General features: G+C 38.8%; 2 protein-coding genes across 4 annotated transcripts in view; both read right to left on the reverse strand.

Annotated features, from left to right (window-relative positions):
* The window catches only part of DCK (deoxycytidine kinase), a 33,182-nt gene extending 28,104 nt beyond the window's left edge, over window positions 1-5,078 (reverse strand). Inside the window, exon 1 of the mRNA XM_015081901.3 lies at window positions 4,585-5,078. Coding sequence (XP_014937387.2) covers window positions 4,585-4,912 — 328 coding nt within the window. The 5' untranslated portion in view covers window positions 4,913-5,078. The remainder of the gene's footprint in view (window positions 1-4,584) is intronic.
* Window positions 5,079-11,586: 6,508 nt separating this feature from the next.
* MOB1B (MOB kinase activator 1B) overlaps window positions 11,587-24,968 on the reverse strand; it is a 53,493-nt gene continuing 40,111 nt past the window's right edge. For 2 of the 3 annotated variants that reach the window (XM_015081897.3, XM_053217265.1), the window contains exons 4-6: window positions 23,638-23,771; window positions 20,644-20,807; window positions 11,587-17,616 (exon numbers count right to left, since the gene is read on the reverse strand). In XM_015081897.3, coding sequence (XP_014937383.1) covers window positions 17,539-17,616; window positions 20,644-20,807; window positions 23,638-23,771 — 376 coding nt within the window. In that variant the 3' untranslated portion in view covers window positions 11,587-17,538. The remainder of the gene's footprint in view (window positions 17,617-20,643; window positions 20,808-23,637; window positions 23,772-24,968) is intronic. The other variant, XM_053217266.1, reaches the window with a different exon arrangement.

Consider the following 24,968-nt stretch of genomic DNA (forward strand, 5'->3'; position numbering starts at 1 on the left):
CTGGTCAACATAATGTGTGTGTCTCTCTCCTCTCTCTGTCCATATGTATATAGAATTACACATACACACACACACACATAGATCAAAAAATATTAAAAAAGCAGCTTCTGAAAGCTTTTTTTAAAAAATTTTTAATGGTTTTTTTTTTTGAAAGAGCGCATGTGTGAAGGGGAGGGGCAGAGAGAGAGGGAGACACAGAATCCAAAGCAGGCTCCAGACTCTGAGCGGTCAGCATGAAGCCTGACCCAGGGCTTGAACTCATGAACCACGAGATCATGACCTGAGCCGAAGTCGGATGCTTAAGTGACTGAGTTACCCAGGCGCTGCAGCTTCTGCAAGTTTACAAGGAAAACTTCCTCATCTTTATAAGCTGGATTCAAAGAGGGCAAAAAGAACTTACCTTTGATGTGAAAAACCATATTCAAACCTAGGACATTATCTAGGCAATAGAAAAGAAGAAAAACCAGAAGAACTTTAAAGGATCACACATAGGGCTAAAACAGGGAGTGGGGGCAGGGGTCAGGGCCAATAAGAAGGTAATACAGAACAAAGAACTGCTGAGAAGCAAAACACAAAGTCATATTATCACCACAGGACAGAAGAAAAACTTTTAAAGATAAACTAGATGATCACTAGATTTAATCATGGGAAAAACACTGGTGACCACAGATTTTGTATGGGGAGAGTAATTACAGGGACTGTAAAGCATTTAGAATGGTAAACAGAAGCATATATAATGATCACTGGACATTCACTGAGCTAGATGGAGGAAGAAAGGAAAATATGATGTTCGAAAAGAGGATCCAAGGAATGTACTAAAAAATCAGGCATCACCCAGAGTCTAAAAGCACTTTTTTTTTAATTTGTTTAAGTTTATTTACCTATTTGGAGAGAGACAGAGACAGCACAAGTGGGGGAGGGGCATAGAGAGGGAGAGAGAGAGAGAAACCCAAGCAGACTCTGTGCTGTCAGATGTGGGGCTCGAACTCAGGAAACCTGAGATCATGACCTGAACTAAAAACAGAGAGTCGGACACTTAACCGACTGAGCCACCCAGGGGCCCAGAATCTGAAAGCACTTAAAGCTAGAGCATTCAGCTTTCTTCTGACACACCTATAAATAGAAAAATTTCATGTGGTCATACTCTAAAATTTTAAGAGCAAAAACAGTTACTCTTTAAAATTACTCTTTAGTTCAAGCAGAGTAACAACAGTTACCTGTAGTTCCCAAATTAATCTAGTTCCTTGACTTTTTAACGTTTATTTATTTTTGAGACAGAGAGAGACAGAGCATGAATGGGGGAGGGTCAGAGAGAGAGGGAGACACAGAATCTGAAACAGGCTCCAGGCTCTGAGCTGTCAGCACAGAGCCCAACGCGGGGTTTGAACTCACGGGCCATGAGATCACGACTTGAGCCAAAGTCGGACGCTCAACCGACTGAGCCACCCAGGCGCCCCTCTAGTTCCTTAACTTTTGAGGGGAAAGTAGGGAGCTGAAAAATAAGCTAATTAATAAATTAATATTCTATGAAAGCAAAGGAGAACAAGAACCAAAGACACTGACGTTAATAACTTTAAAAAGTTATGTGGAACCTAACAGAATTACTAATGGCAAACAAGCATTACGATCCAAAAATCATCTGTACAAACTATTAATATGAAAAGAAGCAGGTAAGGCCTCCATAAATCTAACAGAAGGGAGCATTATAGTAACAGAAAACATGAGAAGATGAGTTACGTGAGTATAAACTAAAATGACCAGTTAAAGTTCAAATTCTAGGAATCACAAAATATTCTTCTACACACATATTAGCAATTTGTACATTTCTACTTATTTGGGACTGGCAAATAAGGTGGAAGGGACAGGAAAAGCAGTGCAAGCACATTAACAACAACTAACAAACCTCAGTGTCAGGAAGACAAGACAAGTTGGAACACAACTCATCCAACATCCAAATAGCAAACTGTTATCTTACAGAAACAGAAGCCCAGTGTTACCAGATCTTTAGATACCGTACAAGACACCAAGAATCTAGATGTTCAAAAACAAATCTCAAAAATGTTAAATGCTAGCAATTCATTAAATTTGTTTTTCAGGGGCGCCTGGGTGGCTCAGTGGTTAAGCGTCCGACTCTTGATTTCAGCTCAAGTCATGATCTCACGGTTCATGGGCTCAGTCCACATCAGTTCCATGCTGGTGGTGTGGAGCCTGCTTGGGATTCTCTCTCTGTCCATCTCTCTCTGCCCCTTCAGTGCATGCCCTTTCTCTCTCTCAAAATAAACAAATAAACTTTAAAAAATAAAATATTTCCAACGTTCTAAAAAAAATGTTCTTAAATAAATTTATTTTTCAAGTCTATGCCAGCCACTATTGTGCAAATGCAAGGCATCAGTTTGCAACTCTTTCCAGTGTAGGTAATGGAGAAGTCAGAGAAGAATTTTAAGCAGGGGAGTAACACAATTCCATTTATATACAGAAAGTCTGCTCTGGAGCTAGGTAAGAGAAGATGGAGATGGGGTGACACATTAGGAAATGATTCAGGTGCTGGGAAGATTAAAGGTGCTTAGGGAGATCTAGATATATGTTGCTTAACTGGATTTAAGGAAGGGAAGAGGATTAATTCAGTGTGGTATCTAGATGTTGTTGTTCATTCAAAGTTACTCTTGAAATGGCTTTGTTCAACTATTTCCTCCTTTATATATGTTCTTATTTATCCAATAAGTGGCTATAAGGACTCACACTAGTAAACGTTCACCTTCAAAGAATTTATCCTAGGAGGAAATGAGAATCTATTATATGGATCTTTTCCACTGATGCCTTAATACTGGAGCAATACAACAAGATGTCGTCTTTGAGGGTGTGTTCAGGTATTTTCTACTAGGAATACTGTTAAAGCGTCTACTTTGCCTGGTCTTTTTAAAGAAGTACAAGGGCTGTGAATGTGGTAAGAATTCAAAAACATTTGCTGTATGCATGAATGGCCAGTACCCAACTTGGAGCCAAAAAAATTCTATCAGAACAGGAAGTATCAGGCATAGGTTTCCTGTGGTAGGAAATACAGAAGAATGTAAGTTCAGATGTACCTTGTAAAATGATATGCATGGTATAGTCTGCCCTCATCCGGGTTAGGAACAGAAAGGGCATTGGTCTTTGAATCATAAGCCAATGTTTACTTGGAAGTGGGGGAAGGGGTGAGGAGCTCCATGATATTAAGATCATTAAAAACTCTTTCCTTGTACTGGAATGTTTATAGCTATTTTATCCCTAAGCGTTAAAACTGGAAACCATCCAAATGTTCACACCTGGGGAAGAGATAAACTGTGGTATATCCATGCAATGGAATACTACTCAGCAATAAAAGAGAACTACAGACACAAGTATAATAGAAGATGGGATTCAGTAGGCAGAAAGGGAGAGGCTAAGTAAGACTTGAAGGTCACTGGGTGGGGAAAAACATATTTTAAAACAATGCTGGGAGTGTCTGATCACAGCAGACTGGCTGAGGTGTAGAGTTCCTCTTAAGAAATGTAACAGACATCACTTACTCCCCTCAGGCATTTGACAAAAGATGTGACTAAAAGTAAGTGGTAGACCTTAGAACATATGACCCACAAGGAACAGTATGGCCATACATAGATCACCTCCCACACAATGGAAACAAGCCACTCAAAAAGTAATGACTAGGCATTTAGTTACCTAGCCAATAAGGGTAGAACCTGAGAAGGAACAAGGGGGAAGGTTGGGGGGGGAGGGTGCAACCAGAACTTATAAAACAAGGACCCTTGCCTACAGTTGACTGGGCATTCACTTGCAAATGCCCCTCTCTGTAAAGAGAGCTTTTCTGCAATTCTTACCTTTCTAATCTTAGATTCTAATAAACTTTTGCCTGCTGCTCATTTTATTCTGTGTCCACCTCTTCATTCTCCCAAGTGGGGAGACAACGAATCCCGGGTACTGAGCAACATGAAAAAAATCTAAAAGCATTATGCTAAATACAAGAAGGGAGACACAAAAGGCTACATACTCTGACTCCATTTATATGACATTCTGGAAAAAGGCAAAACTTAGAAACCAGATCAGTGGTTGCCAAGACACAGGAATACAGAGGGAACCGACGACAAAGGAGCACCAGGGAACTTTTTGAGGTGATAAAAATGTATTGAATCTTGACCATGGTGGTAGTAAAACAGCATTATATGTTTGTCATACCTCATAGAAAAGTACACCTAAAAGGATAATTTAATGTATGTAAATTACACCTCTAGAACTAACACAGCCTCAATATAAAAACAAAAAGCAAAAAGCCCTCCCCTTGAGCGATCCCAACAAAAGGAGGAAACGGGCCCAAAGTGCACCTTTCGAGGCCCCCATGCCCGGGCATGCACCACCGCCTGACGCCCGGGGGCTGCGACGATCCTCGCGACGATCCTCGGAGCACGGGAGGGAAACCGGGCAGGACAGGGCAAAATGCGTTCGGTGGGAAGGGAAGTAGAGGCCCTGTCCGCATCCACACAGGCCTGAAGGAAGCCCTCACTAAGGGGAAGCCCCCCTGCTTGGGGGCCAACATTTCCCGAGGCTCCTTACCAATGTTCCCTTCGATGGCAATCTTCTTGATGCGGACCCCCTCAAAGCCGGTCGCGGGAGACGGGCAGCTCCTCTTAGGTGGGGTGGCCATTCTAATCTGGTGGTGGCCCGAGTGCATCCAACAGAGAAGGCTAGGAGGCGGCCACAGGTGCGCGCGCTGGGGCTCGCGCCACTGCCGAACGTGACCAGACGCGCAGGCTGAGCTCCCGCCGGCAGCAAGTAACCGGGACCGCGGGTCTTGGGGTTTGATTTTGGCGCGCGGAGGCTGCCGACGGGGGCGGGACTGCGCCGCGACCGCCCGCCAGCGGGGAAGCCACGCCCCCTCCATCTCCCCAGCTGGCAAAGTCTCTAGCGGCTCCTTGGCCTTGGCCACCGCGGGCGGGGCTCCTGCGTGCGCGCCCAGCACGTCGGGTCACGCAGGAGCACAGGGCGGGACGGCGCGCGCGACGACGCGCCTCTTCCCAGGACGCGGGGGTGGCGGTTCCGGAGGACTAGCGCCGAAGCTGGAGGGCGAGCGAGGGCCGGGGTTGCCACCCGCTCTCGTCACCAGGATGGCCGGCCCCGACTCCGGAGAGTTCGCCTCTCCAGCGGGTCGTGTGGAAATAAACAGAGCATCTGGTACAGAACTGGCTGTGACGCAGTGTATGGTAGAAAAAGCAAACGGATTACCCGTGTAGTCCAGTCCGAGGACAACGGTCAGGCTACGTCAGGCTAAGTGCTGGCGGGCAACCCAACCCTCAGGAAGTGTATTGCACTCTTACTGCGTGCCAGACACTGTTTCGAGCGCTGTTCTTGAATTACCTCGCAGCCCAGTGCAGGAAATCCCACCATTAGCCCGATTTATCAGTGAGGAAACAGGCACTGAGAAGCCTGCTTGTGCAAAGTCTCAAAGTCCGTAAGTGGATCTGGCGTGGGAATTTACGTAGTTAGACGCCACTACACAGCAAGCTTTTCCTGATGTCTCAAACCCCTGTCCCGTTTGATTTGAGTCTCTTTTATGCTCATAGAGAATACGTCACACAAAAATGTGCCACTATGGCATACAGATTATTTCGAAATAAAGGAATTTTAGAAATAGTGCAAGGATACTCTGCCCCTCCCTTGTCCCCCCTGAAAGCAGATGAATCTATGTAAAAGGTGCCCTCCCTGTATCAGGAGGGCAGACCTCCTTATCGCCAAATAGAGAATTGAGGGCTGAGAAGGCCTATGAACAGACCTTGCTACTTACCAATTTACTACCCCAAGCCCAAACCCCTTTGTCTTGTCAGTTCTTCACTAATTTATTGTTTCTTTGTCTAAAAGATGCAATGACCTACTTTGGTTATTCCTTTGAATTTATTTTTATGGAGGTCCTGTATGTGCCGTAATTAAATCTGGTTTCCTCCTGTTTATCCTGTGTCAATTTAATTACTAGACCAGGAAAAGAATGGAAAACGTAAGAAGGGAAAATTTTCCTGCCCCTACAATGCTATGCAGACGTTACCACACCACGTAGGTTTCTGTTCAGCGTGGCAATACGATAGATAGTTTAATTTTGCATTCCCTATACCTGACACATAGTATATGTTGAATTTTTGAATGCCTACCTATGTGCCATGAACTCTGCTAGAAGACTTATCTAGCTGGCAACAGATGCAGTGTAGAAATACTCTTTACAATTTGTTTTTAATCTTGGTAAAGATCTGGTAAGCTGGCACTATGCCATCTAGAAGTTCCTGGGCTCAAATGGTCTACGGAAACCAAACGCCCTATTACTCTTTGTTACCTTGAAATTACCATCAGACCTGAAATGCATCTAATGGTAGAGTCAGAAGTGGTGTAATGGTGAATCCATTCTAAGAAAAGGCAGAAATCAAAGTGTGAATCCATGGGAACTCTAGGATAAAAACAGTAAAAATCATTAACTTCCTTATAATTATTTTATTATTTTATGTTTATTACTTTTGTTTATCCGCATAGTAATTACCAGCAGGATCCTTGAAATGAAAAAAGCCTGAATGCTTGTTATCAGGGATGGCAAGGAATCTGGGGAAGCCACTAGGTATTATATTCCACATCCAAGCATGGGGGGAAACCCATGAAATGGTAAAAGTATTGGGCGATACTGAGAGGAGTAAGGCAGGGTTAGTCTCTGAGACCTTCAAATAGGAGGTAAGTAGACGAAGAAAAGGAAGAAATCCCAGATGGATCTGATAAAGATGTTTAGAGTTGAGGAGCAGAAATAGCCAACAGTGGTTTCCACAAAAGGCACACAAGAAAAGTAATACAGTGCCGTGATTGAGAGTGATTTAAGCAGTGGAAAACTATAAAGACTAGTTTCAAATTTCAGCTCTGCCAGTTTCTGGCTGTGAGAACTTGAGTCCCTCAAAGCTTAAAAGTGTTCCTTAAAAAGACAAAGTAGATGGGAGAAACAGGGAAACCTACCTTTCTTGGCATCAAGTTCCGCATAATTTCCCATTTTCCTACATAAACCTGTGTATAATGCAAGTAAGAGACAAAAGCACTTTTAAAATCACCTTCTTGATTTTTGTCCACAATCCTTTACCTGCAACCCTTGTAACCAGATGTTTGAGAATGCAAACATTTTTGGATTTCAGAAGAACAGTAGTGTGAATGGAGTATTACTCAGCAATCAAACAGAATGAAATCTTGCCATTTACAACAACATGGATGGAACCAGAGTGTGTTATGCTAAGCAAAATTAGAGAAAGACAAATATCGTATGACTTCACTCATATGTGGAATTTAAGATACAAAAAAGAGTAACATAAGGGAAGGGAAGCAAAAGTAGTATAAAAACAGGGGAGCCTGGGTAGCTCAGTCGGTTAAGGGGAGTAAGGCTCCCCCTACCCTGTCTTCGGCTCAGGTCACAATCACACAGCTCATGGGTTTGAGCCTCACGTAGGGCTCTGAGCTCAGAGCCTGGAGCCTGCTTGGGATTCTGTGTCTCCCTCTCCCTCTGCCCCTCCCCTGCTTGCACTCTGTCTCTCTCTCTCTCTGTCTCCCAAAAATAAACAAAAAATAAAAAAGGGAGGGGGGCAAAACATAAGGGACTCTTAAATACAGAGAACAAATAGGGTACTGGAGGGGTTCTGGGTGGGAGGACAGGCTAAATGGGCAAGGGCCATTAAGGAGGACACTTGTTGGGCTGAGCACTGGATGTTATATGTAGGGGATGAATCACTGGAGTCTACTCCCAATATCATTGTTGCACTATATGCTAACTAACTTGGATGTATATAAAATAAAAAATAAATATGTGTATATATATTGGAAAAAACCAGTAGTGTGGTACATATGTTATGTAACCATCCCTCACCCTCCTGCAGAGGTGTTAAATCCAATACACAGCTATTTTGCACTGAAACAGATTTCACATTAAATGGGATAAAGACTGTTAACTTTAGATCAGGTTAAGTTTACACTAAATTCAAAAAAATACTGTTTTCCAAGCATTCAGATTTTATGAATTTTGGAATTGCAGATAAGACAGGGTATTGGCGGCACCTGGGTGGCTCAGTAGGTTGAGTGACCAACCCTTGATCTCTACTGAGGCCATGATCTCACAGTTCATGGGATTGAGCCCTGAGTCAGGTTCTGTGCTTGACAGAGCAGAGGCTACTTGGATTCTCTCTCCCTCTCTCTCTCTTTGCCCCTTCCCCACTCATGAGCACCCATTCTCTCGCTCTCCCAAAAATAAATAAATATATATATTTTAAAAAAAAAAGGTATTGGAGTACCCAGCCAGTCATGAGCATGCTACCATCTTCATCCTTCCTCGCCCAAAATTTTGCTACCCCTTCAAATTGAGAATTCTTTTTCTTCTCTGGGAATGCTGGTATTACTAAAGAAAGAGACAGGACCTTGACTGATAACACATAGGTTTATTATGAAAACTCTAACGTGAGAAATGAGAACTCAGAAGATGAGAACAAAGACAGAAAAAATAAAAGGCCTTGAATGTTGATATGTAGTGGTTATAGCCCATATATTGTATACATGAACCCAACAACTTCTGTAAAATGGCTATTTATTGACTTTATAATAAGCTTGGTTATGAATTTCTCCTTACAGTCTTCTTTATTGCCCAGAAATACATGAATGCAGAAGCCATTATAAAAGCAAGAGTGGGAGGTCAGGGTGCTTTCAACAAATCTGAAGTGCAACAGCAAAATAACATGCTAGAAGGGCATAGCAGGAAACCGTCAGCCCTACATAAGGCCTTACCAAAGGAAGCTATATTATGCTGCATGCTTGCAAAGTAAATCAAGGTCATCAAGAAAATAGGACACTGTGGGGTGCCTGGGTGTCTCAGTCAGTTAAGCCTCTGACTCTTGGTTTCAGCTCAGGTCATGATCTCCCAGTTCGTGGGCTCAGGCCCAACGTTGGGCTCTGCACTGACAGTGCAGAGCCTGCTTGGGATTCTCTCCCTCTCTCTGCCCCTGCCCCGCTCTTGCTCTCTCCCTCTCTCAAAATAAATAAACTTTAGAAAAAATGTGACACTGTACTCATTAGTCTGTTTAAAATAGGAGTATAAGGGGCACCTGGGTGGCTCAGTCAGTTAACCGTCTGACTTCGGCTCAGGTCAGGACCTCACAGTGTGTGAGTTCGAGCCCTGCATCAGGCTCTGTGCTGACAGCTCAGAGCCTGGAGTCTGCTTCAGATTGTGTCTCCCTCTCTCTCTGACCCTCCCCCGCTCACACTGTTTCTGTGTCTCTCTTGAGAATAAGTAAACATTAAAAAAAAAATTAATAACAAAAATAAAATAGGAGTATAACACATTTGTTTGTTTTTATTTAAGTAATCTATACCCCAGCAAAGGGCTTGAACTCACAACCCTGAAATTAAGAGTCGCATGCTCTTCCAACTGAGCCAGCTAGGCACCCCAGGAATATAAAACATTTATTACACATTGTTGCTTAAAGGAGTATTTAGAACTTGATACCAAAATGCATCATTCCAAATAATATATAATGAAGAATTAACTATTTAAATGTAGTACAATAGAAGCAAATGAACATACTTCTCAAAATATAGCTAATTTTAGTATGGGTACTTATGTGTTTATTTCTTTATAGACAGTAGATGCTTTATAGCTATGGTATGTGAAGAACAAGGTGCTTTTGGGGCGGCTGGGTGGCTCGATCAGTTAAGCATCCGACTTTGGCTCAGGTCATGATCTCACGGTCCGTGAGTTCGAGCCCCGCGTCAGGCTCTGTGCTGACAGCTCAGAGTCTGGAGTCTGTTTCGGATTCTGTGTCTCCCTCTCTCTCCGCCCCTCCCCTGTTCATGCTCTGTCTCTCTCTGTCTCAAAAATAAATAAACGTTAAAAAAAAAAAATTAAAAAAAAAAAAAAAGAACAAGGTGCTTTTATTTAAGTATGCAGGTTGACAATCCATATCAGCATGGACTGGTATTTCTACTCCTGGTTTTTTGTTTTTTTTTTAATATTAAATTTATTGTCAAGTTGGTTTCCATACAACAACCAGTGCTCATCCCAACAGGTGCCCTCCTCAATGCCCATCACCCACTTTCCCCTCCCTCCCACCCCCCCCACATCAACCCTCAGTTTATTCTCAGTTTTTAAGAGTCTCTTATGGTTTGCCTCCCTCCCTTTTTTTTCTTTTCCCTTCCCCTCCCCTATGGTCTTCTGTTAAGTTTCTCAAGATCCACAGAAGAGTGAAAACATATGGTGTCTTTCTCTGTATGACTTATTTCTCTTAGCATAACACTCTCCATTTCTATCCACATTGCTACAAAAGGCCATATTTCATTCTTTCTCGTTGCCAAGTAGTATTCCATTGTGTATATAGACCACAATTTCTTTATCCATTCATCAGTTGATAGACATTTAGGCTCTCTCCATAATTTGGCTATTGTTGAAAGTGCTGCTATATTGGGGTACAAGTGCCCCTATGCATCAGCACTCCTGTATGCCTTGGGTAAATTCCTAGCAGTGCTATTTCTGGGTGATAGGGTAGATCTGTTTTTAATTTTTTGAGGAACCTCCACACTTTTCTAGAGTGGCTGCACCAGTTTGCATTCCCACCAACAGTGCAAGAGGGTTCCCGTTTCTCGACATCCTCTCCAACATCTATAGTCTCCTGATTTGTTCATTTTAGCCACTCTGGCGTGAGGTGATATCTCAGTGTGGTTTTGATTTGTATTTCCCTGATGAGGAGCGACGTTGAGCATCTTTTCATGTGCCTGTTGGCCATCCGGATGTCTTCTTTAGAGAAGTGTACTCCTAGCTTTTTCTACAAATACCAATTAGTGACACTGGGATACTTTGGTGACCTGATGTTCCAAACACAAAAGCTTCTAATAAATCCCTCTAGAATATGATACTCTGAGAATACTCTAAAATACATACTTTCTTTTAGAACTTAGGTATCAGGGTAAAATGAAGATGCTCCAATACTGTTTATTAATATATTTTTAAAAAATATTTATTTACTTTTGAGATAGCACAAGCAGGGGAGGGGTACAGGGAGGGGAACAGAAGATCTGAAGTGGGCTCTGTGCTGACAGGCTGACAGCAGTGAGCCAGATGTGGGACTTGAACTCACAACCTGGGAGATCATGACCTGAGCTAAAGTCGGATGCTCAACTGACTGAGCTACCCAGATGCTCCTATTTATTAATATTCTTTAATGGTCTATAATGAAGATAAAATACTTGATAAAAGCTTGACAGAAAGGTCAACAAGTAATAATTATTTTGCTAACTGTTCTCATAGTAGTAGAATATTTAAAGAAAACAAACAAAAACATTAGCTTCAGGGTCAAGAGTATTTGGATTCTAATCCTGGTCCTAATCAGTGATTTGTACAATTCCCGGGCTTCAGTTTTCTAGCATGCAAGACACTGAGATACCAACCTCTGAGGTTGTTGTAAACATTAGAAAAAATTTAATGTTCAACATATTCCAAACTTAAAATATTTTTCTAGGAATGTGTTTAATGTGGGAGCATCTACAGCAAAAATAATCAATAATGCAGGATTCATGGCCAAACATAACTATTTATTAATTTTTTAAATAAACATTCAGTTTCTTCCTTTAGAAAAAACCTAGAATTTAAATATTTTCCATCCCATCACATACAAGTCTGTATACATTATTTACATCTTTCAATTAAACATATTACAGATTTTCTGACATTCAGTATCCCTTTAAAAATTTTTTTTCTTAATGTTTTTATTTATTTTTGAGACAGAGAGAGACAGAGCATGAGCAGGGAAGGGGCAGAGAGAGAGGGAGACACAGAATCGGAAGCAAGCTCCAGGCTCACCATCAGCACAGAGCCCGATGCGGGGCTCGAACTCACAAACTGTGAGATCATGACCTGAGCCGAAGTCGGACGCTCAACCGACTGAGCCACCCAGGCGTCCCCAGTATCCCTTTTAAAGTAAAATGACGAAGCAGTTAAACTTTGATCTGTAATAACTAGAATTTGAGTAATCTTGGCACACTTTTCAATATAGCATTCATGTTTCCTTTCATATTTTAGACCATTTTCCCCCATCCAACTACTTAAAAATAAAGAGAATTGTGTGTTTCCATGAGAGCAGGATCTGTTGTCTTGCACATTCTCTGCGATTACACAATGTGAATAGGCTTCCATTATATGGCACTGGCAGGATTATGCTTTTGTCATCAGAAATTATCTCTACTCAAACTTTAAGAGTTGTCATGTTTATTGTACTCTCTCTCAACCAAGATTTCATGACACTGTTCCTTGATAATTTTAAGTAATAACGTATGGAAAAATTCAAATAGAACAAAAGTTAAGCATTCCCTACAGGATTAGGGCCCTTACCACCTTAGTTATGCATGTACAAAAATAACACATACAATTTAGTGACTGTAAAAAACTATTTCCCCTAAAAATAGTTATTTCTGCAGAACAATTTAAGGAGAAATGTGTTCTTAATATGGAAATGCACTAATCTGTTCTCTCAGAAAATGAAAATGAAAATATGTACAAACCTGTAAGAAACACCAACACATAAAAATTTAATACACAGAAGAAAAATTAAATATTAACAAAAATTTTAAATTACTAATAATCTCAGCTTCAGTGACATAACTTCAAGAAAGCTGTCAACCAGAACAAACCAAAAATGCTTATGTAAGTTGCACCTGCCAACACTCCTGTCAGTGGATTACAGAAAGTGCTTCAGAACCACTAACAACAAGGACCTGCACAATCAACCCATCTGTTTTGTTCTCCTAGTGCAATGGAGGCTGAGAGGTGGGAAGTCAACAGCGTAAGGAAGTAATTTAAGGAGAAGGAGATGACAAGCCAACAGAGCTAAAAACAGGCCAGTGCTTTCATTATCTATCTTTGAGAACTGTAACCCAAAATGCTCTATTGTATAGCATTACACACAGAAAAAGAACTGGCATCATACCTGCAAAACTGAGATTATTCAATATTTTAATATGCATTTCCTATCTTTTGTCAAAATTTAGGTTTTGTTCAGCTATAAGTGGCAGACATGGAACATAGTATTATACCTTTACAATAAATTATTCTCTATGATTAACTTGTTAGGAACATCTTAAAAGTTTAAATTGTAGTCAGAACTGTTACTATACCTTAAAATTAAATTTTTCCAATAAATCTTAAGATATCTTTACCTCTAGTAATATCATACACCATTAAACTGAAAAACAGTAATTGCTGTGGGTGAATCTTAACATTATGACAAAACTCTACTATTTAAATTATTTTAGGAGTGGATCTAGAATAGCATGTCTAAAAATTGGTATATTCTTTAATATTTCAGAAAAGTTTCAAAATAACTTTTCCCCTTGGTATGCAGTCACATTTTCAAGTTACAAATATACTTATGGTCCCATATCTTTTAAAAAGACATTCAAAAATTTTAAAGTTATAAATGACATATGAAATGATTATACAATTTTAAATATTTTATCTGTGATACACAGGTTTAACATTCAGCATAATTATTATATAAAATTTATTCCAATTTCTTTGTACAATGATCTGCAGTCTTTTCATTTGAGTGAAAATAATGTTTAAAAAAAAGGACAAAGGTAAAGGCTATTGTTATCTTAAGCTACTTCTAAATTAAATATTGGATCCATTTTTTCATACTGTCCCTTCAATCAAAATTATCTTATAGTAGTTGAGATAAAACTCAGAAGCTATCAGGGAAAGGAACGAAAGTAGAAAACAAGAGACAGACCTTGATTTTTTAATTATTATATTTAACAATAAGGTAATTAAACTAAATTTGTAAAAATTAAATAAAACCTATACATCCAAATGACACTGTGTACTTCAAAGTAGAGACATCAGGAAACTATTCCTTTATTAAATGGTGCTACCAATGCTCAAAACATTCTCTTCTGCAAATTCAGAGCCTATGGCAGTCTTTTGAACTTCTCTAATGGTTTAGTTCTAAGAAAAAAGCAGAGTTAAGTTTGGTGAATGAGCTAGGTCTTACTAAGCTGCCAAAAAAGTCTTCGGTGCAACTAAAATGATGAAATAGATTTTCTTGCATAGTCATAAACCAATTCTCAAGGCATCTCTGAAAATGCTCCAAAAACATTACACCCTCAAAGCATAGCTAGAAAGAATAATGCTCCCACAGGAACCACTCTGAAGATCAACTCTCATTTGGATGTTTAAGGTATGACATAGTTATTTGAAAAGAAAGTCCTACAACTAACTTAATAATTGTATCTCACATTTCACCATTTCAGTGGTTATCAAAACCTCTCTCAGAGAGGGTGTACACAAAGGTATAAAAGAAATGTCATTTTGCTATTTTCCCATAAGCAAGGAAAATGCTAATACATAAAATGGAGTCTGGTGATTACATGTAAAATATAAATATCCACATCATCTGTATTTCCTGAAGATAAGAGATTGTAGTGTTTTATCTTTCCTGATAAGCCAGGCAGTAACTTAATCTGAGATATATTATACACTAAACCTGTCTTCTCCCAGCCAATACATTTTATGCTCACCCTTTACCATTTACAAATAACACAAGTAGAAAGAGCAATGTAAAATCTTTCGATGTAAAGTAAACTGACCTCCAAAGCCTCTACCAGCCAACTAACACATGCTTACTCTTTTAATGAAGTCTAATGGCATGGTTTTTATGGGAAACAGAACAATCAAGTCAGCAAATGAGAGCCAGTAGCACCATCTACTGCTTACCGAAAGATTTTCACTCTTGGATTATTAATTTTCCATCATTTAAAATAACTCCTAAAACTTGCTTCATTTCAACACTTAACCAAAGCATTGTGATAATAATACTATGTTAACTTATTACTTGATATTTTATGCTTTAATTAGTGGATGAGAAAACCAACTTCTGCTTTAAATCTCTGTATAAAGAGCAGGGGGGAAATCATTATCTTGGTTATTTATAAACTAAATTAAGAGATCTGGGAAGAATCCAATACACATTCGTAAGCAAAGTGCTACAAAACCAGGATTTGATCCTTATTTTATAAAGGGCATCTTATTAACGCTCATGGAAACGAATCAAATCAAAGCAAGTTTTGTTAAACTGGTTATTTCTCACATGCTCTGGTGGGTGTTTCCTTACCTGTGGCCATGTAACCCCATGTACAATGCCAGAACTCTCCCTGGGAGAACTTCTCTACTTTGTTACCATATCCATGCGTACATTACCTCCTTACTTCCTAATAATACCTCTGTTTAAAGGAATACTCAGAAGCAGGCACCTGAGATTCTGACACAGTGACAACAAACTCCTATCTACACACAGTAGGAAAGTAGGGCCTAGTACTAAACATTATTTTATAGAAACATCCTTCCATTTTTACAGTGTACTACTGTGTAAGGCTTGAAAGAGCAAGAACGATTTTTCAGTATTTTCTACACTTGGCTATTTGCAACCCCTTTGTTACTAGGATGATACAAAGTCCAACGCAGTATGGAAGACTACTGGAATAATCATGCTTCATTTTCATCAATAAATAGGACCCCATGTCACTTGATGCCAAATTTTATTTCTGAATCAACCTACAGGGATTGATATTACCTACCTAGGTAATAAAATATTTGTTTTAAGGACATCAGTTACTTCTCACTGCAGTTTATCAATAACCATTACCAATGAACGTCGAACATACTTGCCAGGCTCTCCCATTACTTCTACTGTTGGTACTTGGAGAATGATTGTTAGAAATGAAATGGAGAAAAAGGCAGTTCCTAGTCATCATAACTGTAATGGCATTAAATTATATCACTGCTCTCCCTGTTAATGGCAAAGACAGACTGATTTATTTAATTTTAGATTCTCGCCTACTGACCATTTTTAGTCTATATAATTTCAAAGCAAGATTTCTATTCCACAAGGAAAAAAGGTATATATTTCACACTAAAGGAAAAATATATATTTGTAACTGAAGGAAACAGATCTTACCAGAAATGACAAAATCAAAAGGAAGTCTGAAAAAGATACTTCTCAAGACTAAAATTGAAGTGAAAAATGTTAAAATTATTTTAAAAATTAACTTTCTGAACTTTTTACTTATGGGAATAATTCACTAGAAAGCCATAACAAATAAAATGTAAAAGTTAATAACTACTAAATTAGCACTTACATTGTTTGATATCACTGCAAAGAAAAAGATTTCCTTTCACAGTAGAAAAATCAGAAGTCAGAATGCTTCAAATTGGGCCTATCATAAGCAGAGAAGGGTACTGTATCATTTTAAAATGACAGGCAAACACCAGCTCCATTCACTGAATGGAAATGCTGGAGAGTGATCAATTTCCCCAAACAGTCCTTAAATTCCATGTTTAATGTCTACACCTAAAATTAATAATTTATGTTTAACTTCTCATGGAAGTTGATTCCTAAAAGGAAGTCTCTAAGACTTTGTTTACAAGAAATTGGTTAAAAACTTCATGCCACTCTACTCAAGGATTTTAAGACAAGACTTTCTGAACTTGACTCATCATACAATTCCATCTATAGCTCCCCATACAAACAAACCCTCCCAACCAAACACACACTCTTATCCATCCCCTCCTCTTCAAAGTAGAAGGGAATTCTCTAGACTTATGGCTCATTTGGCAATTGCTAAGAAACCTCACAGTTCAGCATCACCTCTGAAGATGGCAAACCTATATAAAACCTGAATTTTTACACCTAGAGTGCGGTTAACATGTAGAAAGAAGCTAAAATGCAATAGGTATTACACTTCAACATCCTTTAGTTTCAATATCACAGATATCAAGAGATGGAAGAAAGACCTGCTTGTAGAACTTTAAACATTTGTTGAACAGAATTACCATCAATATCAAAAATAATTAATAAATACTAATTTTGTACGTTCTACATGCACACCTTTACAAATTGTGTTTCTTTAATGTAGTAAAAGCTGGAGATCACCAATTTTGGTAAACTATGGCTTTTATCATAGACATTTTAAAACATGCATCAGTAAGTGCCCTGGGTAGTAATCCTAATATTGTTCAAGCCCTGTTCAGTTCTATGTCTGTGCTTTGCACCTCAGAAGTGAGCCTACCAAGGCACTTAAAAACATAAGTCTTTTGGGGACTTCAGAAATTGGCCACAATTTACACAACACAGAACCCCCAACTGTCATCAGTCCAATCAGCAAGCGTTTTCTTTCAGCACACAGTATTATCAAAAATTCTGCAAGTAAGCAAACCAAGTAAAAAAAACAAACAAAAAAAAACACCATATGCCACTAAGACAAAACTTACCCCTATCAAATTTACAGAGAATGGTTCTTGGCTTCCTCTAGCAATTGAATATGGTTTCACTTACTCAGAATAAAGAAAAAGAAACCCAAACAAGCCCCCTAAACCTATGACAAAAATGACCGAGATAAAAATAAAACACAACCAAATCCAAATAAACTCCACACACTTCATTTGAGGAACAATTTGCACAGCTCTGCATCCTTTTATCTGTCCTTTGAGGTGAGTTTTTCAATCAGTTCTTGGAGTGGTGCAAGTTCTCTTCTATCAATAAGGTTGAATTCCTACACACAATAAAGGCAGGAAAAAATAGTAAAAATGTATTATTTATATCTCATCCCAAAGCAGATTTCCATTAACATTTGTTGGACATTAGCTTTCAAAGTAAATAAGGGTCTTATCATTTTTTCAAAAAAATGTATTCCTATTCCCCCACTCTGTGTCTTGACTTAGGCAAATCACTTATGCACTTCTGATATTGTACACATCTGTAGTAATACTAGGGTAAATCCCCCTACCTTGTAAAATTACTGTAGGGACTAAATGTGATACTGTGTGCTAACCACTTCATGTAATTCCTGGCATAAAGTGAATACTCAATAAATGAGAGTGCTGCTTCCTGTTAAAAGGGAATAACCATTTAGATATTGTCAAACAAGTGGGGACCAAAAACTCTAGCATCTCAGGCAAATTTCAACATTACATGAACATGAAGAGTAGAAGAGTTAAACATCAGCAAGCTATCATGAGATGTAGCATGAAAGTAACATAAGAAACACGGAGTCCACAAATGATAAACAAAATCCTGTAACAAATTAGAAAGCCTGGATTTAATTTTTGCTTCTTTATGAATTCCACTCCTGTCGTTGTGAGCTTCAATGTTGAACAGATTTCCCCACAACTATAACACCGTAAGGCTAAATAAATATAGGCTGTCTATACTTCTGATCTCATATTCTGCCATGGTGGGGCATTCTGAGCTCCGAATTTCATTCACTTATTGAGATGATCATGTCAACCATTATAGTAAGTACCGGGGGAAAGAATTAGAAGCATTTAAGAGCAAGCCTACCCCTAAGATTTGTGGGATCTGGACTAAGAACACAAATGGATATATAGCATATGACTATTAAATTTTACATTAAGCTAAAACATTGTTAAATAAAACATGTTCTGTCCTCCTACCTTAACAAATATACCTTCAAAGTGACCAGGAAAGCAGATTCAAATTTAGAATTCTCAAGATTGCTCAGGATTCTGCACTGGAAAGGAGTAACATGAAGAGAGCCTATCCCTGACCCTCAGCAAACCTCCCTGATCTTCCAACCCCCAGCTCTACCCGGAACTTTAAGGAGCCTCACTTGCAGTTGTGTGGACACCCTGGTTGGTTTATGTAGGCCATGGTCACACACCTTCACAAACTGCTGCCATCTCGCTACCCCTAAGATCTAGAGGTACACGTATCAGAGATATGATCATCCCTTTAAAGAATGGACCCAAGGAAAAGATCCATGCAGAACTTGGAAATATAACTGGGACCATGTGGAAAGAAAATTGAGATCAGGTACCAGAGCACAAACCAGAGGGATCTGGGAGGTATGTTCTTTGCCCTGTGGGTCCCTTACTCTGTGAGAGTACAGCTGGAGAATGACCAGAACAGGATTCTCTAAACAGTGAGGTCTAGGGCAGAGGTCCCTCTTACACCAACAAGGGGTGACTGTATACTAATGGAACTACCTTTAAGAAGGTCACAGTGTCTTGAAATACATTTCAATAGGCTCAGATGTGCTTAATGCTAGGTATCAATATTTGCTAGGAGCTGAGAGATAACATTGCATTTTCAAATAAGATCATACAGTAGGATAAAAGTAACCCTTCTGGAGGGAGAATATCCTCTCCTAAATCACTAAAACCTGAACATTAGCAATCCTCTTCTGTCTAAACCAAAGCACAGAAGCAAACTTTGGGATAAGATTTTCTTTTTTTCTATAGGTGTCTGTAGATAGGATACCATGGTAAAGTAATTCCTCTGAGCAACAGTTTTGGCAGGTTATAATCTAAAATGCGTTTATATAGGTGAAATTGAGACATGAAATGTGTGCTTTTAGTGTGAGGGGTATGTAGAGAGGGAAAATAGACACATTTTTCTTTAGTAGAGATGGGATGAAGGGAGGGCATTTGTGAGTATATGCCCACAGATAAACAAAACTAACACAGATTTAAGACTTGGACTTCTGCCTACTATCTACCCTCTCAACCTCAACCAAAAAGAAGCTCATCAGCTTAACCATTTCCACCTCTTTTTCAGTCCTGCCTATTTGCTGTCTAATTATTATAGCAGGATGAGAATATCGGACTCCTCTTAGTCTACACCCCTGGGAACTAAAGTGAGAAGGAGGAGGTCAACCAGAGTCAGAGAAAAGACCAATGGACCTCTGGAATAGCAATACTCTTTGGGGCAATTTTTTCCTCTTTTGGACATAATGAATAGTACCTAACTTAAAAATTATTCAGCATGTGGGTTTAAAAAGGAGGAGGAAAAAGGTGTTATATACAAAGCCCATTTCCAGGCCAGAATATGAAGAAAGAAAGGAAAGAAAGAAAGAAAGAAAGGATGGAAGGAAGGAAGGAAGGAAGGAAGGAAGGAAGGAAGGAAGGAAGGAAGGAAAAAAGAAAAAAATCCAAGGTAGACAGGAATTGAGAATTGAGGGTTAAGAGGATTAGGAGGAATGCTAAAATGGTAAAGGGGCCAAGTTCATCTGGAGGCCTGCCAATTAGCCAGGTTCCTAATTCAGCCGCTCCATTATGGCCTGTTAACTGAAGCAATGTCAAGGCAAGACCTCTGAGATCCATTTTAGACTTGCATGCCACCAACCTGGAGATGAGTGGAATTTAGAAACAAAAGGCCTTATCATGGCAAGTAGAGAAGAGCATAAAGACTAGAGAGATATGGCAAATTTTATCCTAAAGGATACCTTTAGTATGGATGCAGTATTCACCTTTGAATTCTACGCATAATGCGTTTTACTGAGCAAAAAAAGCTTCCTGGGGTGCCTGGGTGGCTCAGTTGGTTATCTGCCCAACTTCAGCTCAGGTCATATCTGACAGTTTGTGAGTTCAAGCCCCAAGTCATGCTCTGTGCTGACAGCTCAGAGCCTGGAGCCTGCTTTGGATTCTGTGTCTCCCTCTCTCTCTGCCCCTCCCCCACTCACACTCTCTCACTCTCTCTCACTCTAAAATAAATAAACATTTTAAAAAAAGGAAGAAAGAAAAGAAAATCAGAACTCTAAAGGTCTCCGAATCCAACTTACCTGAACAAAAAAAATAAAGTGCTTGAAAGAAGTATTGAGATGTGCTTCCTCCTGAAGTTGGATTACAGGATCGAAATGCTGATGATAAATGTGAGCATAAACCCTAAAGAGGCGTTTGAGTATAGTTTTTGCCACAGACATGAAATTCTTCGGGAATGGGACACCTAATAAATAGATAAACAACCCCCTTATTAACAAGAGACAAGAACAAAGCAATATGAGTTTGTCAACAAATGGCAACATAAATTAACAAGACAACCCTTTAAAGAAATATTTGTGAATTATTTTACTTAATAATACCCACTGTACTTTTCAGAAGTTCTCAACATATCATGAATGAAATTAAACTTTAAAATTTCCATGGAATAAGAACTAGACTTCAGCATCACCCCTTAATGCTTCTTGTGTGCTTACCAGTTTACTAAAATGAAATAAATTTATGACTAAGATGGTAATGAAGCTAAAACTCACACTTATATCCTTAGATTTCTTAACATCAAGTCTCAATACAAATATGTGCTGAATACAATGTATTAACCATGTTCAGTTTTACTTAAAATGCTTGTTGGGGCGCCTGGGTGGCTCAGTCAGTTAAGTGTCCGGCTTCAGCTCAGGTCATGATCTCACGGTTCGTGAGCTCAAGCCCCACGTCCGGCTCTGTGCTGACAGCTCAGAGCCTAGAGCCTGCTTCAGATTCTGTGTCTCCTCCTCTCTCTGCCCCTCCCCTGATCATGCTCTGTCTCTATCTCTCAAGAATAATAAATAAACTTAAAAAAAATTTTTTTTTAAATAAATAAAATGCTTGCAACACTTTTTTATATTTTTTCTATGGAAAATTATTTCATTACTACTCCAGGTCTACATTTATTTATTTTTAATGTTTATTTTTGAGACAGACAGAGACAGAGACAGAGAGAGACAGAGCACAAGTCGGGTAGGGACAGAGAGAGAGGGAGACACAGAATCCAAAGCAGGTTTCAGGCTCTGAGCTGTCAGCACAGAGCCTGACATGGGGCTCGAACTCACAAACTACGAGATCATGACCTGAGCCAAAGTTGGATGCTTAAACAACTGAGCCACCCACGTGCATTTATTCTGAAATTAGCTACAGTCCCTCTCAATGAGGCTTATTGTTTTATGAATTAGAGCACTTTTACAGCACTAAACAAATACAAAACTAGGAAAATACAAAATTTCATGTCCTTTGTTACACTGGCAAAATGATCCAGTTTGGCAAAACATAAGGCAAATATTAAAACTCCTGGATTCAGTGTCATCACATGACACTCACTTAAAAATATTATAGGTCACAAGGAAACATAAGACAAACCAAAATGAAGGGACACTATAAAATAGTATGCTTATCCTCTTCGAAAACATCAATGTCATGAAGGACCAAAAAGACTGAAGTACACATAGTCCATATTAAAGAAAGCTACAGAAACATGACAAGTGAATGAAAGCAAATGTCAAAGATTTTCTTTTGCTATAAAGGATATTATTGGGGAAATGTGAAAAATCTGAAAAAGACCTGTAAGTTAAACAACAGTATTGTATCATTGTTAAATTCCTGACTTTGATAGTTATACTGTGATTTTCTAAGGAAATGCACACTGAAGTACATTTGGATAAAGAGGCATTATACACATAACTTACTCTCAAACAGTTCAGGAAAAACAAAATATGTAGTTAGGGGGAAGAGACAGGGAAAAGAGGGGAGGAGAGGGAGGGTGGGAGGGAGGGAGAGAGAAAGTGCACACACAAATATGGTAAGAAGTTGACAACTAAAAAATCTGGAAGAAGAAAAAAAAATCTGAAGAAGGATATACAGGATCCTGTTCTTTGTACAACTGCAAATTTTCTAAAAGTCTGAAATTGAGTCAAAATAAAAAGTTACAAAATATATTATGGGAGATAAAAGATAAGGTGAAGGCACTTAACAAAAATGATTATGATGTATGTAAGGGAGTCCTGAAAAATAGACCTTTTATTACAAAGGCTCCAAGGTAGTTTAAACATTCAATAAATGTGTTTAAAACAATCCATAATAACAGCAACTATTTACATTGTGGTCTCCTCCACCACAAACTCTGAAAGTATAAAATATAGGGGCTCATGGGTGGCTTAGTCGGTTGAGCGTCCAGCTTCCGCTCAGGTCACAATCTCGCAGTTCTGAGGTTTGAGTCCCGCTGTGTGCTGACAGCTCACAGTCTGGAGCCTACTTTGGATTTTGTGTCTTCCTCTCTCTTTACCCTCCCCTACTTGTGTGCCTCCTCTCTCCCTCCCTCCCTCTCTCTCAGAAATAATAAATGAATGAACTTTAAGAAATAAATAAAAATATAAAATGTAGTCAAAAAGCTGTCCGTTGATAGAACAAATCCTTAATTTTTTCAGAAAACACAAGTTGTAAGAAGTTTGAGAGGGTAAAATCATATGAACTAGCTGGCTATGAACAATTTCCACTTGAAAGGTCAGCCCTGAAGAACAAATAAAAAAAAAAAGCAAATGTCATTCAAGTTGCTAACAGGCCAACCCCTCAAAATCTTCTGGTTTTCTTCTCACCTAGCTTGATTTCATAGTCTGTAAGATTCACACTGTGGTCATAAATTCAAATTCCCTCTTTGCTGAAAATACACTGTAAAACTGAATATAAGTTACATAAACTTCTTCCCTAAACAAGAAATGGATATGACTATGGCAGATGATATTGGCTGCCTACTCAGCATCCAGTCTCTTTTTTCTATAACACAGGCCAAATTTTGTTACTATCCAAGATATACGGATATTCTCACTGTTTAAAATTACAGGGAGGTTTAACTTAATGTTCATGATGAACTTGGTATGGAAAAGATAAGGCACTTAAATGTGTAAGATTAGAAATATTGTGATAGATATGATAGGCTAGTATGGTTCCTGGAAGAGAGCCAGAAAGTTCCAAAAACATATAAAATTATATAAAGCATAATGGATCCCAATTATACAAAACAATCATACCAATTTTTGATGGAAATAATGTCTCATCATCCAACTGGTCCTGAACCCAAGTCATCAGGTAATCAATATACTTTGGTGCAGAGCACTTAATAGGCTTCTTTATGTTTGTTCCATCTGCCCAGTGATACTCATATCTGTATTGGAAAGATAACAGGCACACAGAATAGCAGAGTATACCTATACAAAAAGCATATATTTTTATATTGTTAAATGTATGTATATCATGAATGTATACAGGACATGTTTTAAACAATCTGCTCCTCCAAATAAAGATCTTTTGCATTTGGCATTTAAATTTAGAGTTTTTAAACTGCTACTGACTGGACTATTTTGGATTTAGCATGATCCAAACTAAGCTGATCCATCAATCTCAACTTTTCTAAGTTTTTCTTTATATACAGCATTTGTATTTCAGAATCATACATTGCCATGGTAGAAAACCTAGCTAACTTTCCACGTCTCCACTTCTGTGATAACCATCTTTAATCTTTATGGTTTTTTTTTTCTTTGAAAAACATTTCTTGTACAGTACAATTATTTTTACTTGTAGTTTTAAATTTGGGGTTAAGGATAGAGAACGGCATGGAAGATGCATGAAGAAGAGAATGATTCAGTATTTGAGTACCTTTGGCTGAAAAGCCAAATTTGCCTTTAAAGAAAAATGGCAACTCAAATAAAGATGCCCATAGGATTTGGGTATTAACAGAACACTATCGTTTGGTATAATCAACATTTAATGTACACCGACCATGTGAGAAATACTGTATCAAGGAATACTGTTCTTAACCAAGGGACACTAAAATGAAAGACACTTTCCATACTGTTATGGAAAATAGACTGGTAGAGGAGATAGGCTCATAAATGAGTAAGTAAAGACAGTATGGCAAGACTGGTAATGGAGTTATACACAAACCCATACCCACATGCAACCACAACCTGATTTTTAAGATAAGGAATAAACACACAGCTGCAACTCCAAAGCATAAAAATCTCCAAACTGAACTATCATTTCGTTTTTTTAGTTTCCAAAAGATTACTTGGCTACCATTTAGCTTATCTCTTTGAATCAGTTCTGTTTTTCTAACCCTGTTCCAATTTAGACTAACAAAATGACAGGTCAGTGAGTCTAACGAAGGAGGTGAAATAAAATATAATGGGAAATACTACAGAATATTTTAAATAATAAAAATTATCTTGAGATAGGATAAATAAGGAATCTATTTAATTATAGCTACTTATACCTGAACAATAAACCTAAACACAATACACCTGCATAAACATTCTAACAGCATACCTTACTGCCAACCCTGGGCAACAGGGTAGATTATCAA

The sequence above is a fragment of the Acinonyx jubatus genome, chromosome B1, assembly GCF_027475565.1.
Source record: "Acinonyx jubatus isolate Ajub_Pintada_27869175 chromosome B1, VMU_Ajub_asm_v1.0, whole genome shotgun sequence".
NCBI lineage: Eukaryota > Metazoa > Chordata > Mammalia > Carnivora > Felidae > Acinonyx > Acinonyx jubatus.